This window comes from Tinamus guttatus, unplaced genomic scaffold (genome assembly GCF_059628265.1).
Source record: "Tinamus guttatus ecotype Peru unplaced genomic scaffold, ASM5962826v1 Tinamus_guttatus_pri_ptg000530l, whole genome shotgun sequence".
Classification (NCBI taxonomy): domain Eukaryota; kingdom Metazoa; phylum Chordata; class Aves; order Tinamiformes; family Tinamidae; genus Tinamus; species Tinamus guttatus.
Genome location: NW_028289064.1, coordinates 2,595,260 through 2,611,569, shown reverse-complemented (window position 1 = coordinate 2,611,569; position 16,310 = coordinate 2,595,260). Strand labels below are relative to the sequence as shown.

General features: G+C 41.4%; 1 protein-coding gene across 1 annotated transcript in view; it reads right to left on the bottom strand.

Annotated features, from left to right (window-relative positions):
• The window catches only part of ZNF438 (zinc finger protein 438), a 46,082-nt gene extending 42,719 nt beyond the window's left edge, over positions 1-3,363 (bottom strand). Inside the window, exon 1 of the mRNA XM_088533957.1 lies at positions 3,243-3,363. Within this exon, the coding sequence (XP_088390083.1) occupies positions 3,243-3,363 (121 nt within the window). The remainder of the gene's footprint in view (positions 1-3,242) is intronic.
• Between the last annotated feature and the right edge of the window lie 12,947 nt (positions 3,364-16,310).

Below are 16,310 nucleotides of genomic sequence, written 5' to 3'. Positions count from 1 at the left end.
ACATTTACACCACACACAGTTTGCAACTTTAGTAACAACAACACGCAAATACACTTCATGAGAAAGTTAATAAATATTATCCAAGCATAACTGTTCTGCTATTTGCCTCTGTTAGTCTTGGACAAACATTTTTTTTTTTTAAACATAAAACATTTCATGGTTCTCTATCAGTCAATCATAGCAATAAAACTGAAGCATTAAACAAGCAAATAAGGACAAAATCTTGACTTCAGATGAGGATAAGCATCAAAAATTATCTTTTACTTCTGCTGAATAACTATTAAGACCTTTTATGAAAATTCTGAACACAAATTATTTCATTGCAGAACTCTCGCATTAGGGTACACACTCAGTGACACCAATGCAAGAAACAAAATAGAAAACTAAAATTGCCTACTTAAGCAAAATAGATAAAATATATGAAGAATGAGTCTTTTTCTTCTTTGGTCCTATTTAAACAAGATACTGAAAACAAGACTCAAACACTTGGTGTTATTTTCTCCGCCCCCTTTTACAAAATAGAATTGACAGAAACCTTAGGGAAAGAAAGGCCGCGTTCAAAATCTGCCATTCAGAGACTGCAGAACTGAAAAGCATCAGGTGCCTACAGCTCTCTGCTTGTACCCCACTACCCAGTGGTAAACATGTGCCATTTACCCCAAAATAAGCAACCTACATCTATCCCCGGAAAGAGCGATTTGTCACGAAATTTTGGAAAGACAGACGCAGGTGTCAAATATTAGCCCACCATATGTTATTTCTTGGTGTTCAGAGAGATAGAGAAATAAAAATAAGAATATTCTGTAAGGATAAAAACTGTATTCTTTCACTGTACCTACCTCATACATCCTTTTGCTGCTATGGCCAATTAAACACTTCTTAATTCCTGTTTTAAGAAAAACAAAAAAAAAGTCACAATATCTTAGGAAATATATTTAGAAAAGGAAAAAATAAATATTAAGTCAGAAACAAAGATGCATAAATTTTAGAGAGTAATAAATACTCAAATGATAATGCTAATGATGTTTGCTCTGAAGCTTACTATACACTAACAGCACATAAGAAATTAGTCATAGATATTTGAATCAATATTGCTAAAATAACTGATGGAGTTAACACATTCCTGATTTGACTACTTATTTTTGAAGTTTTGTACATTTCTAGGATTGTAACTGTGGTTACATTTTAGTTAAAAATACCTTTGAGAGGAACAGAGTATGTTCACCATCTCTTTATCAACCCCATAGCCTGACAAAATGCATCTCAATTAGAGGCAATAAAATATAAAACCATGACATTATTATATAAACATTTAAAGCATTAAACTACTTCCATAAATGACGTATTACCTCAGTACATTAAAATCCTCAAAACAGCCCCGGTCACAGAAGAACAACATTCTGATGGTGTAATTCAGCATAACCACTGGACCTGTATATTGAAAACATAAATGAAAATCACTACATATATCTAAAGTTTCATACGGGAATGCGAAAAAGTATCACTATTTCCTTCCACTGTCATTACCAGCTCCAGTGCTCTCAAAAATAAGATATAAAAAGATGCATAGGAAAGCAACATTTCCTTTGTAAATTATTTGAATAGTTCAATTACCTTTTAATTAGATATCTTAGGAAAAAAAAAAGTGAAAAAGTTTAAAGAGTGCCAAGAAAAACCTTTTAATTATACTATTCTAACAGCTAGAACATTATAACGGATTATTACAAAATATATTTTAAACCTGCATCACAACTTCGCATCTTTCTATGTGATACAAGGGAGCTGTGCATTTACCTTTTTTCATCCTTCTCTTTTTTTGGTTGTTTGTTATGGAATGACTATAGAATAATTATAAAAATGATAACTATACAAAAGGCCGCTCTTCTTACCGTACTAATTTCAAATAAATCAATAAAAACAGACTCAAGAAAAAATAAAACCTAAACTAAGGCAGCATTTAAGGGCTGGGCTGTTGACTGAGAGCTCTCCACACACTACACCCACACCAAAAGGCTTCATCGTGAAACAGGCGAGATGAAGCGCGGAACTGAGCAAAATGTAAAATGAGGTGAAGAACAAGAGGATGGCAAGGTTAGGTATAACACACAAAATATAACCCGGGCACAGAACTGGGCAAGCCCTTCGGGGAAGCCTGACTCCTGCACCAAAACGAATATGTAAAGGGGCCAGCGCCTCCAACCTCCCTCTTTGAGACGCCCCACGCGGAGGATGTCACTCCAGTCACTGCTTTCAAACGCTCTGCTCTCCGTGTTGCCCGACACGGCCCACGTTGGAGCACTGACACCTTCCTCACGCCGGCGCTAAGGAAGTGACCGCGGCAGCCCCGTTCCGCGGTGTCCTGCGGCTGCCGGGCCTGGGAGCAGGGCAGCCCCCCGGGCTCGTCCCGGTGCCCCAGAACGGGGGCAGCTGCTGACCCCGCAGCGCGGAAAGCGCCGGGGCTGCGCGGGGGCCCCGGGGCAGCCGCGCCCGGCCCCGCTGCCCGCGCGACGGCGACCAGGGCCGCATGGCGGCCAGCGGGGCCCGAGGGGGAGCGGAGGGGCCGCGGCCTCACCCCGCACGGGGCCGTGCGGCCACATCGGCGTGAAACGACGCGCGGAAGCCGCGAGCGACGGGACCCGCCGGAGCCCCCAACACGCGGGGCGCCGGGAAGGCTCCGCTCTGCTACCCCCGGTCACGGGGGGTCACACCGCGCGGCCACGCGAGACGCGCGCCCGCGTCGCCCCGTTTACGCGCCAGGAAGGGGCAGCCTGGAGGCGGCAGCGCCGGCTCCCCCCGCCCGCCTCCCCCGCGGTGCTACCGCGCGGCCCGGTCCGGCCCGGCGAGCCCAAGCCCGCCCCGCGGGGCTGCCCGAGCCGGCAGCGCAGGCCGCCCGCAGCAGGAGCCGCTGCCGCCTCCGGCGCCCCCTCCGCTCCCCGCCGCGGCCGGGCGGCCCCCGCCCCGCACCCACCCGCGCCGCGGAGCCGCCGCCGCCGCGGGGGGAAGGGGACTCACGGCGCACCCGGCGCGCGCTGCGTCACGGCGCCGGCGCGCTGTGACGTCACCGCGCGCGAGAAGCCCGCCTGGGCGGGAGCGGCCGCGGCGCAGGCGCAGAGCGCGCGGCGGGAAGGCGGCGGGGCGGCCGTTGCGCGAGGCCGCGCGGGGCCCCCGCCGCTCTCGGCCCGTGCGGGCCGCGCGGGTTGTTCGCCAAGTTCCTCGGCTCGGTGTCCGCCACCAGCGCTCACCTGCTGCGTCCAGCCCACCAACCTCCTCAACACCACCCTTCCCTGGCAGCCGCTGTCCCCAACCACTGCCATCCCCAACAGCCAACATTCCCAGCAATGGCCGTCCCCCAATAGCTGCCATCCCCAGCAGCTATGATCCCCAGTAGCCACCATCCCAAACAGCAGCCCTAGCCGACAGCTGCTCTCCGCCAAAGCCGCCAACCCCAACAGATGCTGACCACAATGGCTGCCATCCACAACAGTCATCCCCAACAATTGCCATTCTTAACAGCTACCATCCTCAATAGCTGTCTTCCCCAACAGCCACTATCCCAAATAGTTAGTCACTATTCCCAACAACTACCAACCCCAACAACCACCATCCCAGAAGCCATCCCCAACAGTCGCCACTCCCAACAACTGCTGATCCCCAGAGCCACCATCTTCAACAACTACCACCCCCAGCAGCCATCGTCCCTGACAGCCACCATTCATAACAGCCTCCATCTCCAACAGTTACCATTCCCAACAACTGCTGACCTCCAAAACCACCACCCCCAACAACTGCCACCTGCAACAGCCGCCATCCCCAACAGCCGCCATCCCCAACAGCTGCCACCCTCAACAGCCTCTGCCCCCAAGGCCACCCTTGCTGTTGGCTCCCAGGCAGCCAAGGCCAAGCCGCAGCTGGGCAAGCAGTGACATGTGCTTGTCCTGAGACTGTCCCCACTCAACCACTGCCATGGGAGCTGGGCCCCGGGCTGTGCTGGAACAACTGTTACCCCATGGTGGGATCAGGCTGGGTGGGATTTGGGGTTATTCCAGAACTCCCAGGAATGTTCTGGAAAATGTTCAAGAGGGAACTGCACTGGACTAAAAGGACAGCTTAATTTCAAAGGTCCACTGGCATTGGGACCACCTTGTTTTCCACTACCACCATGTAGTACAGGGCTGTCTTCATCCTCACAACCTCCTCTTCTAGGATGCTCGGGCCCCTCCAAGGCCACACACAGCACCCGTCTCCTGTCCTGCTGTTGCGGCAGTGAGGGGCTAACCGGGAACTCTGGCCAAAGAGCCTGTGAAGTAGCGTTGTCACAGCTCTGGCAGGGCGAGGGGGGAAATGGGTTAGGCAAAGCAATTCATTTTGCTTAGTCTTTTGTATCAACTATTTAGCGTCACGGTGACGTGGTGGTGGTGCTTAAGTCTGTAAAAGCATCAGGAATGACAGGGAAGGGCATCAGAGTAGCAGAAGATATAAGCAGTAAAGAATCCCTTCCAAATAACCACAGTTTTCTAGATACTATGGTGGAAGTTTGAATCTTGTAGGATTCCACTGTATCTTAAAAGTTATGTATTTAATTATATGGATTTTTTTTAAAGTCTTTTTTTTTCTCTAGTTCCTTGCAAGGTGACAGATAAGGAAATACAGATCCTGAATCTTTGCTCTTGGAAACTGTTATTTCAGTACAGTATAAAAAGAAAGAAGAATAGGTTCTTTGTGAACTCATTTCATGAAAATGCATGGGAATTAGAATTATTTTGATCATTTTCATTTTATGAATACAGTAACTTCATTTGGCAATGAAATGTGAGGTGATATGCAGACTTTTTTACTCAAAGTCATTTCAGAATCAAGGTATATTTATCATACTGTCCTTTAATTAGCAACATGTTCTGCTTGGAAACTATATATCTGAAATAGCTGTTCCTATGCTTCAAAATACTTTATTGAAAAATCATTTGCAATTTCAGCTGAAACTGAAGTTTTAAAATAAACATACTTATTCTTCACCTTTTATACGCAGTAAAACCAAAGTGTTTTGTGATTGCAAAATCTACAGTGAGTTTGAAGGTGAATCATCTAAGTGGTTATAAATAATTTTCCTTCCTTTTGAAGTTGTACAAGTCTAGCTGTTACTTAAGCAAAACCATTCCTGTTTTCAGGATGTGTATTGCCTCTCCGGACCACAAGCGAGACATAATTAGCATACAATGGTCGCTGCTGTGTTGCACGCCATGTGCAGAGCCACGAAATATTCATCTTGATGTGCAAATGTGTTTGTACCTTTAACAGCTATTAGTTTTTATTTTAAAGTGGGATGCACTTACCTATTTCTGGCTAAGGAGAAAAGAGACCTGATTATGTAGTGAGACAATATGAATTTTCCCTGCAGACTGTTTCCATTATTCAAAGGAAAGACTGGTTATTTCTAATCGTATATTAATTTTCCTTAAACTAATTTTGCAATAAATTATAGAAACTTTGTAACAGTGGTAATTACTTTTAATCTGGAATATCAGGGTTTAAAGGAAATATTGAGGAAGATAATTCATTGCAAGTCTGGTAAAAGGTAATAATTGGAAAGAAATAGCACCTCAGCATCGAAGATTATATTTTGAAATACCATTGGGGGGGACTTTAAAGAAAAGAATATCAGGGACCTCCACATCATTTTACATCTATTTTTTGTGAATGGATCTGTTGTAAAAGCAAAGGAATAGAAGAAATTTATACTTGGACTTGAAAGTAGGTAGGAGTTAGTAGCCTAACTATGAACAATTAATAGCACAAGGAAAAATGAACGCCTTGGTTCATGTTGCAGACATTACTTTCCCTTTTTATACCGATTGCAGTTGCCAAGCGGATTAATGATCACTTTGGTAATGGTTTAGAATAAATATTATATAGAGAACATCTTCCATCATTTGTAAGTTGTAAAAATAGCAAGGGAATATTATGGAGAGTGAACTGAACAGGTAGTTACATAACTAAGAATTTCGTGATCATATAAGAAAGTGATGTATACTATTATCTTGCACTGCATAGAAGAGTATTAGTAGTTCAGGTCAATAAACTGAAATAAAAAAACCTCATAATATTGAAGCCCACATTTATTTTTCACATTTGGCCATGTAGTAGTATATTTTCAGAATTAAATCAATGGAAGTGTTTGAACAGTAATGCTTTTGCCATTATATCAACATGAGTAGAAATGCCTGTACTTTATAATAAAGTAATAAACTACTTCATTCTTGCTTAGGACCAAAGCCTTTATGGAGAGATTAACTTGAACGGACAACAGTCGCCCACCCCTTCCTTCCATTATCCATGAAGTTTTAGAACATTAGCAGTTGTTCTGTTACTCTTTCTTGCACTTTAATGTACATGGAGAATTTTTTTATTTCACTTAAAGAAAATCCACTACACATGAAGTGAGGGTTATCACATAGCAGTAGTTTGGTTTTGACCAGGTAGAGAGTGGCTTAGGTTAGGTTTGGTCAACACCAAACATAAGCTTTTAAAAGTCTCTATCAGACTTCTACTTACCACAGATCAGGCTTCACTTCAGCTATTTGTACCTGTTAAATATATGAGACAATTTGGCTTTAATGTCTCTACCCAATTTGCCTAGCTTTGAAACAGCAATGGTAATTCTGACTTAAATATTTTGAAGATACATTAATAAATATGAGCTTTTTCATCTCTTTGAAGCTGAAAAATATAATGAGGCTTAAGTATATACCTTTTTGTCATCATTAACCTGTCATAACTGACATTGGAGAGAAAAAGGAGAAATTATTATTAAGATTATGATTAAGAAGCCAAGATCCAGATCAACTAAGAAGGACAAGCAAATAAACAAATATGGAAAGAAAATTAAAGTAACAAGGCAGATAAAAAGATTCACCTCTGAAGAATGAGAAGGTTTATTTTTTCTCCATAGTCAGAAGGCATTTTCCACAAAAACCTTTGCTTTATCTAGCGTGCAAAGGCAACCTACAGAGCTCTGCAGTGAGGGAGCTCGCCTGTGGGATCACATGGATTTTGCCAAATAAGGGAAAATAGAGAGAGGACAGACTAGTAATTAAAGATTTGTCTCTGGGGAATATATTCTAGCCTTGCCTTTTCTGAATTCTATTGCAAACTAGGGCAGATCACTTAAAGCAGTATCTTTATATAAGGTAAATTATACCATCTTTCTTTTCTTCTGAGTGCTTGAAATCTGGGGTCTTCCTTGCAAAAACATGCACCTTTTCGTATTTTCCCCTGAGGTGTGTGTAAGATGGTCCTTGAACTACCAGATATTTTGAAAACTAAAGCATTTCAGTTTGTCTGTTCCCAAATAATGGCGACTTTTAACCCAATGATATTTCTGTTTGTAGACCTGGATTGCCACTATCATTTTACTCACAAAGCTGGGAGGATAAGCTACATAATCATTCTGTCTTCGGGTACCATAACGATGAGTTCCATCAAAAGGCCATGAAAAAAAAAAAAAGTTACTCTTCACGGAAGTGTGTGAATGGCAGCAGTAAATAAGATGTGGATAATATACTGATCAATAAAGAGAAATAAATATTTGGCAATGACTCACTTAGTGAAAATCTTCTGTCCTGTTGAGAAGGTCTCTAGCTAACTGTATCATAATGTGTGTGTGCACAAAAGCCAAAATAACATTGCTTGGCACCTCCTACCTTTTCAGGGAATGATTTCTCAATGTCCTAACACCTTCTCAGTGTAGCTTTTGTGTTTTGATATGTGGAAGATCAAAATTTACATCCATTAGTATTGCTCCACAGAAGAGAATAAGAACATATTTTAAGTTTTTTTATCCCTCTTTTGAGGTGACACTTTCAAAAGCTTCTTAGAAATCATAAAGTAAGAGAAATTGCTCTCTCAACTGATTTTGTACCAGCTTAGGAGGAATGAGTTCTCAAAGACAGTGATTGATTTCAGTAGCATGAATGGTTTGACTGGTTATGCCAAATAAATTTTATTTAAAAGAAAGAAACAAAAACAGAAAAACAACCAGCTACTCGTTTTAAAATTTTCATTCTATGCCCAACAAGTTGATCTCAGTCCTTCAAGGGAATAAAATACTATGACAAGCCAAGAATACATAGTTCTTGTCTCCTTTTTTGTTGTTTTTCTTAACAGAAAGCCAAAGAAACCTGCATGACTGAGAGGAAACCTGCAGACTTGCAAGCAGGAAGAGGTAAACTCACTTCTCTCTGCATCGCTACTTTTTTTCCTTACTGCTGTGGACTAAAAAGGCTCTACAAAGAGCAACGAGAAGTAAAGAGAAGGAGATTTTTTCAGGGGAGGAAGATAAGAAATGGGAAGATAAAAATCAAATATAACTATAGAAAATAAATAAAAATATAAAAAATAGAGGACAGAAAAAAATGCAATGATAGTGGCTTAAAGGTACAGGGCAAATCAGAGCTTTTGCAAACATTGCGAAGAGGCAAAAAAGGGAAACTGGGAATAGAAGATTAAATGGAAAAGACAAAAAAGAATGATTCAGAAATAGTGAAGAGAATTTTTAATCTTCTTCTGGAAAGCAATCTTTATTATGGTAGGATAACTTAGAAATAACCAAAGCTTTATGAAAAGAGCTGTTCCTAAAAAGCAGTTAAGGAAACATCTGAAAAATGTGAAGAGTTGTAAGTCAGTCAGCCAACGCAGCTGTTTTGAATCCTACAGGATAAAGGGTATTTGTTAAAAAACTTCCTGCAGCACTGTCAATGAAGTCTGAAAAGAGAGAGGAAGGCTGGAAAAGTGCAAATATGGCCTTTCCCGCCAAAGAAAGAAAAGAATGCCCTTTGTAATTGCAATCCTGTAAATAATACTGTACCACCACATGCATTACACTCAGAACATTGTATAGCAATAGATAGTTCTGTATTTCAGGCTCTGAATAGAATTTAGAGTTACTGCATGAAGCTGTCATCCAACAGCGTGAGGATGTTGGATGTTAACATGGACCTCGCCTGTTAACATGGACCAGACCAGGACCAACTCCCAGCTTCTCAGACTGTGCATCATCCCGAAATTCTTTGTATGTGTGAGTGTGTGAGTTTGTGTAGTAGGTTCAGCTTTTACATTAGAATAAGTTTCTCTATGTTTCATTAGAACAGAGACTGCTTTTGGGGCAATGTCACTTCTTGTGAGTGACTTGCTCTAGGATACAGTTCGCACAGGACATAAGGGGAATGCCCCACAATCTAGGAGCATTTAAGTATTCAGGGTGAGAAAATTGCCCTTGAATTGCAGGACAGACCAATGATTCTAATGAAAAAAGCATCACTTGTGTAGCTTCTGGACTTAAATCACATCATCCAAAGATCTCTGCAAAATGTATGAATGTGACATGTTTAGGAGACTGGATTGAGAAGTATTTTCTTCAGTTTAACCTCAAGAAATCTAAAATAGTTCTTCAATATTTCTTAAAGCAATTCTTCAATTGTATTTAGTTTCTTTGTTTCTTTTTAAATAAATCATTCAAGCCTGTTCTGCCCAGGCTGTTAAGTAAGACAGAGATTCCAATCAGAGGCAAAGCAGATAGGAAAGATCCTGGTATGGGAAAACTGAGTGTCACTAAACTATTGGCATTCTTCTTCGGACATAATTTTTGCTTGTCTGCTGTATATATGTTTTGTGGTTGCTGTTTTTTTTCTTTTTTTTTTTTTGGCTTTACTGGCAATCTATAATTTCTCCATCCCTTGTCTGAGTGTATCTCACTACACAAGAGAGTTATATATACAGCTAAATTTCTTTGGTTGACATCAGTGTTTATAGAGTTCCCAGTGAACACAGGTCACTGCGCTAGAGAACTGAGCCTCCGACTGGTTCTCAAACCCGTGCAGCATCACACTGTCCATCTGATATAGAGGTACCACCTGAAAAATGTCAGGGACCAAGCAAAGAAGTAAAATTCTTAGGTACTTGGTGGATAGCTGACAGTGCAGTGATTCCTCCAGATACCTTAACAAATTAAAGAGCTGCGCACATGGAGCGTGACCTCTCAGCCCACAGTGGCCAGGCAGATTACCAACAAGTTTCATCACAGTCATTCACTCCACATTTATTACTATATTTTTTTTCACAGTATTGCTTCTATAGCAGTCTTATTTTTCAGTTCCATGAATACATGTATGACCCACAAATAGAAACATGAAATCGTTGTCCTCATAAATGTTTTCATTTGTGAAAAAAAATATAATGTGGAATAAAATCTGAAAAAGATTTTCAGGTTTTGTTCTGTCCTGTTCTCAGATTGAATTAAAAAATCATGGGAACCAGCTTTGTTCATGTGCTGAAACCTCATCGCATCGACACATCACCAGCTAAGTTTAGAGTAAAGTTCTGGATGCAATAAAGTGACCCATGGCCTTGGCAAAGAACTAGCCCCAAATCTCATGGGAAAATGATTTCTGACTCGTGATTCAAAACAAGTCCAAAGGAGCTGAGCCCTGCAAACCCTACAGTTAAAACCAAGAAACCCCATCTTGATTTGAATAGTGAGTGTCTCTGTTGCAAGCAGGTACGTGTGTAAGAACTAGTGAGGCACAGATGTCCTGCAATTTTGCTCTTAATGTGGAAAAATCAATTGCCATTTTTATACAGCAGACTTCAGATAAAACATGCAGTGCCTCAGTGGTTATGAAAAGGCTTTATTTTTCCCAGGCTTTGATAATAAAAGCAAGTTTAACAGAATTGTAACCTTTTTCTTGTGAATACATTTGAAGAGACTGAAGACTTGATTTTCATTTGCATCAAGGCCTCTTTATTAAGCTTAAAGGACTTCAAATGGGCATAAAATGCAATTAGGATCTAGTCCCCTGTCTCTCCCTGCTTAAGATATTTAAGGATTCTGAATCTCTAATGTCTATGGACTCAGCTTCGGGGGAGGACCTCTGATGTCCGCAGATTCAGCTCTAGGGAATAGTGACAGCCTGGCAGCAGCCCAGAAATACAATTACACTGAAGTTTGTCTTCAGAAACCAGAAAAAAAAGTGATATGTTTAAAAGCATTCAAAATTTATTATTCTTTATACTTGCTCTTTTCAGAATTAATATCATATGTATGCATGAAACAAACTCTTTTATTTTTAATCATCATAAAAGCCTAATATTTTTCATAGTTTTTATCTGAATATTTTGCATAGCCAACACATTTACTATTTCTTTTGTATGTATTATTTCCACATAGGTATCTTAAACAGGTATCAGCGACTAAATTCCATCAAGAAAAAGCTTAACTAGTTTTTTAAAAAAGCAAAGCTCATTTACATTTTTTTTCCTTATTAATAAGGTGAGGATAACGCTTAATTTCAGAAAAGGGAAGAATTGTCAAAATAGGTTAATACTCATTTAGTGCATTGAAATCCTCAAATAGAAAATATTATACAAACTAAAAAACTGGTTTGATTTTTAAAACCATAAGCAGCATGTTCTTAAAAGGAGAGAGTAAGGGAAGAGGAGTTGTTCTGGTGACAGTGGTAGAACAAGTGAACCTCGATTCCCTCCTGCTGTGTCCACCTCTGTCCCCTGCAGGACCCTTCAGACACTTGCAGTTTTGCAAGAAACAGCAGTGCCCTGGCCAGCGTGATACTGTGCTTGGCAAAGCCATGTGAGCTTGCTGACTGGTGTGCCAGCAACTGCTATGTACATACTAATTTATGTCCAATAATCCTCTGTGGAAGCACTATTTTAACTCTCTCTTCCGTGCCGACCTGCTTATTTCACTAAGAGCATCATTTTCTTTGAGATTCCACCTCCCTTTCAGATGTAGATGAAGTTTCTCAGTGGATTCCTATGTGATTAGGAGGGCTCTGACGGGGCAGGGGGGGGAAGACGAAAAGCAATATTGCAAATGCGTCGTTCCCTTAGGCAGCCAGGCTGAGAGAGGAAGCACGTAAGGCCTGTGACAGCCCAGCTCTTGGCCGTGAGTAGTCTAGCTATGAAAGGAAGGAAAAGCCTAGTAATCATGAACTGTGATTCCTCAGTGAAATCCTGTGCCAAGACATCTGCATGCTGAATTGGAAGAAATGAAACCGTTTTGGTAATTTGTCTCCTGAGTTAAGGGCAAAATGTGTCACAAGAAGGATGTAGGATGTCCTGGGGAATTCCTATCAATTATAGTCCACCTAGTAACATGAACACAAATGAAGGGAGATTTAATACATTCGCTGAATTACTTAGCAGATTTAAGAGAGAGGAAAGGAGACATATGGCCTTAGGAACCTTGTGCTATCTCTGGTCCTAAGGGCAGCAAAGCATGAAGAGACAGCCTGGACATTAGGCAATAGGTGCCCCAGAGGTGCTAAAAGGATCAATTCGGATTGAAGGCTACTTGGATTGTGTCTTTGGGGACAGTTTATTGGATTTGAAATCATCCCCCTGCACTCAGCACCGCGCTGGATTCCAGAGCAGCAGAGTCTGTTGGGCTGTCTTTAAATAAGGTAGGAAATAAGGGAAGAGGCTGCTCTTGTTTAGCTTGGACTGTCTAGCAAGAATTTCCAGCACATAAAGCAAAAATAGAGATAGAGGTTAACCAAAACAAAAGGGCAAGAAGATAAAACCAAACATTACCTGTAGCTAAATTTCTCTGTAAGAGAATTTCTCTATTGTAATTTGAAACAGACTATGGAGTACAGAGCAGATTAAAAAGCAGAGGTATTACTTCAGTGTTAGCAATATCTAAGCCAACACTGAGCTGTGCACAAGCAACATTCAGCTAATGTGCAAAGAAAAAAGAATAAAAAAGCCACATCAGTTAAGCACTACAATTATTAGCATGTAAAGAAGTTTTAACCAACAGTGTTAAGTTAAGACTGTCAGTTCACTTAGCTCACTGTACTTTTTATGTTGATTATGTATATTGACCTGGTTTCAAAGAATACATGGGCAAATTTGTGGGGAAAAAAAAATCCACTGAGAGCTATAATATGCAAGAGAACCTATGGCTGAGGTAGTCCCAGAGCCACAAAGTACTGCAAGCTGGAGGTTATTCTAAGAAAGCACTAAAATCTACTTGCCCCACAATACTCTTCCCTATGCATCTGCTAGGAGACGAGATACTGAATTTAATGAAACTTTGGTCAGAACATCTTTTTATATGCCCTTTTTTTCATATTTAAGTTATTGGGATACTTCTCTTCAAAGTTGCATGTGCTTCATGCTGCAGTCCAAAAAGGATAATGTGGTAAAGAACTCTCTGATGGCGATTGCAATATATACCCTGTTGCTTATTCCCCTCCACGTCAGAAAGGTGTCTGCTAATTCATGAGCACACAGTTATATTATCTTCAATTTAATGAAACTGAGAATCAAAACACCATACCTAGAGATGAAATGCAGGGGTTATAAGTTACACACCTGAAAGGAGGTACCTCAAATGAACAAAGAAAGTGTAACTTATGCTTTCTTGGAGATTTTTTTTCCAAATGTCACACAAGAAGGTTATTTAAGGCATCACTAATTGAAACATACTCAGTACAACATTTTCAAGCCTTTAAAAATAACATAAATATTCTTACTTTACAGCTGTGATTGATTGGTCACAGCATCACAGCACCTAACTGTATAATGTATCTGTGGATTTTAAAATAAAGGAGGAAAGTAGGAGAGGACTGATTTTATGTTTCTATTAAAGTTCTGGAGAGGTTAAATAGGGGATTTTGAGAAGGAAACAAAGTTTCCAAGTTATGTGAATGTGTTTAATAATTCTGTGAATGCTGTACTTCAGATTGGGCATGTATTCATAATTGCGTTGAAATAAAAGAACTTTAAACGTAGGAGCAAGAGGTTAAGGCAGAAGTTTAGTAAATGTTGCTAATGATTTTAAACCTGATTCATCTGTATAGTATTGAGCCAAGTGAAGCTGCAAAGGTAGAAGCATCACTGAAATTAGAATGTTTTTTTTCAGGAGATGTTGTTGTGTTGGTAGTTAGCTTTTTAAAATATATTTGTCTACTAATATATAACAAAATATGTTCTATATTACATATAAATAACTCCATGCAGAGAGATTGTGTCTCTGTGACTACAGTGTTAAAATTCAAACTGCCAGAATAGTGTAATGCAAAACAATAATATGGGTTATTTTGATTTTAACATAAAAGCTTTTCTTTCTGCAGAAATGAGAGGGAAACACAGTCATTGTAGGGCTGGTCTTAAACAGAACAGGCTGATGAATTAAGTTATAGACTAGAAGCCTGTTTTAACTAAGCTTAGAAAAGATGCAAAGTTTGAATGAGCCATGGGGGACATCAGTGGGAAATTCCTGGGCACATCTGCTAGGGGATGTTACATTGGATTAGCTTATTCACTCATTCAAAGAGAGAATTAATTATATTAAACTGGAAGGCACTCAAAGCACTTTTATTTTTCCACTGCAGTGCTTTTCTTGTTAATCTTACAGTCTCCCCAGCTCTGAGTCTATCCGAATGAATTCTCCAGCGCTCTCCAAAGCGGTTCCGCAGAGCAAAGTTCTGCCGCTCTGCTCCTGCTCCGTGGCTTTGCAATGGCGAAATCTGGGATGTCCACCAGAACCTACAGGAATTGGGAGACTGGAGGTAAAACTAGCAACTCCTGCGATTCTTCTGCTGGCATCTATTAATTTCACCAGTGCCACTTCTGCCCTGCTGCCAGGCAGCCCTGAGGATGATGCTGAGAGCCAGGGCCATCCCTGTCAGCAGGTACCTGCTTTGGCCGGTGTGCAGGCAGACGGATTTGGCCGTGCAGATCCGTCGGGCTTTTGAGGCCATGGGAGCATGCTTAATGAAGAAGGGGCAGGAAGAGGAAAACTAGAAAGCTGTTTTTCTGGAACAGAAATAGCTAACAGGGCTGCTGGGCTGAGTGGCTAGGCAGAATTCAGATGACTATGACTTACAGCAGGCAGCCAGGACAGCAGAGGACACTTCTAGAGACACTAGAAATATCTGTGCTTGAATTCACCTGGGAGCTGCAGCACCAGATCAGGGGTATGGACGTTGAGCACAGTTTACAATAAACAGGTGACTTCTGCTTGTCGCAAAGCTCACTCCCCTCACTTACTCCCTGCCAGTAGTTAACCAGGTTGGAGCTGGCAGAGCAACTTCTGGGCTTGTTGCCATGGGGGAGATTGAGATGTTGCTTTGAAAGGTGCTGTTCAGCCAGGTGTATACACAGGAGGAGCTGGCATCTCTTCAGAGAGCAGATACTTCCGTCCGCGTTCTCCGGGAGCACTTTTGATTCTTCATTTGCCCTGGAAGTGTCTTCCAGGTGTTAGTGTCCAGGCCTTCTCTGCAGAGGAGACACGGCAGAGCCCAGGAGCTCCGCAGCACACGCGTGGTGGGGCCTTGATGATCCCCGCTTGGCACTCGCTGCCAGGCTGCCTCAGGCAACAGCGCAGGGGAAAAAAGGAATGGACGCATGCAATTGGAAAGCATCGAACTGCTGCTAGCCCTTAAAAGCCACAAAGGTACAATAAACTCTTGGTGATATTCTGGGTGAGTAGGGTAAGAGGAGAAAAGGCAAAGTCTTCCCCAGTCTTCGGAGGCTTTTGGAAGGAAAGATAAGGATGATGTACAGCTCTGCAGGCTGCTCCCAGGTAGGATAGTAGGGTAGGCTTAACACTTTAACAAACTTCTTTTGTTTAATAATCTTCAGCTATGAATAAGAACCTTTAGCTTCACTTCCTCCACTTAAACAAGTGAAAGAGTTCTTTAGGATGAAACCTGATCCTAGTCCAACTGAGTTTACTTTAATGGCATCAGTTGGGACTTAGATTACTGAAGTTTATCAACAGATCACTTGCCTCTAGTGAAATGTAAAAATAGCAAAGGTATTTGCAGTGCTGTCCCTGGAAGCTCATTTGATTTGGTCTTCCTCAGAATCAGGCTTTGCCACTGAGTTTGTAGAGGTGTGGATGCTTCACCTGAAAGTGTCCCAGCAGGGAAAATCTGCCTTTCACGAGACCTGAATAAGCTCTACCAACTTCCAGTTAACTATAAGAGCTTCTCTTTAAGGGAAGTTAGGTGCACCTGCCCAAATCTTTCTTAAGGCTGAAGGGAAACACATTTCACCAGCTGATGGAAAAGAACAAAAAAGCATTCACAATTCAAAAGAACAAAATGGAAAAACATTACTTAGAGAAAAAAATCACATAAATTCCCTTTGCCTGTGGGTCAGAGCTAACTTGTACTGTACTCTTTGATGTGGGATTTTGTTTTCATGCCGCTGTCAGGCACAGACTTTTTCAAAGCAACAACCATACTGTTTACTGCATGCCACAGACATTTTTAGAAAGAGTTACCACA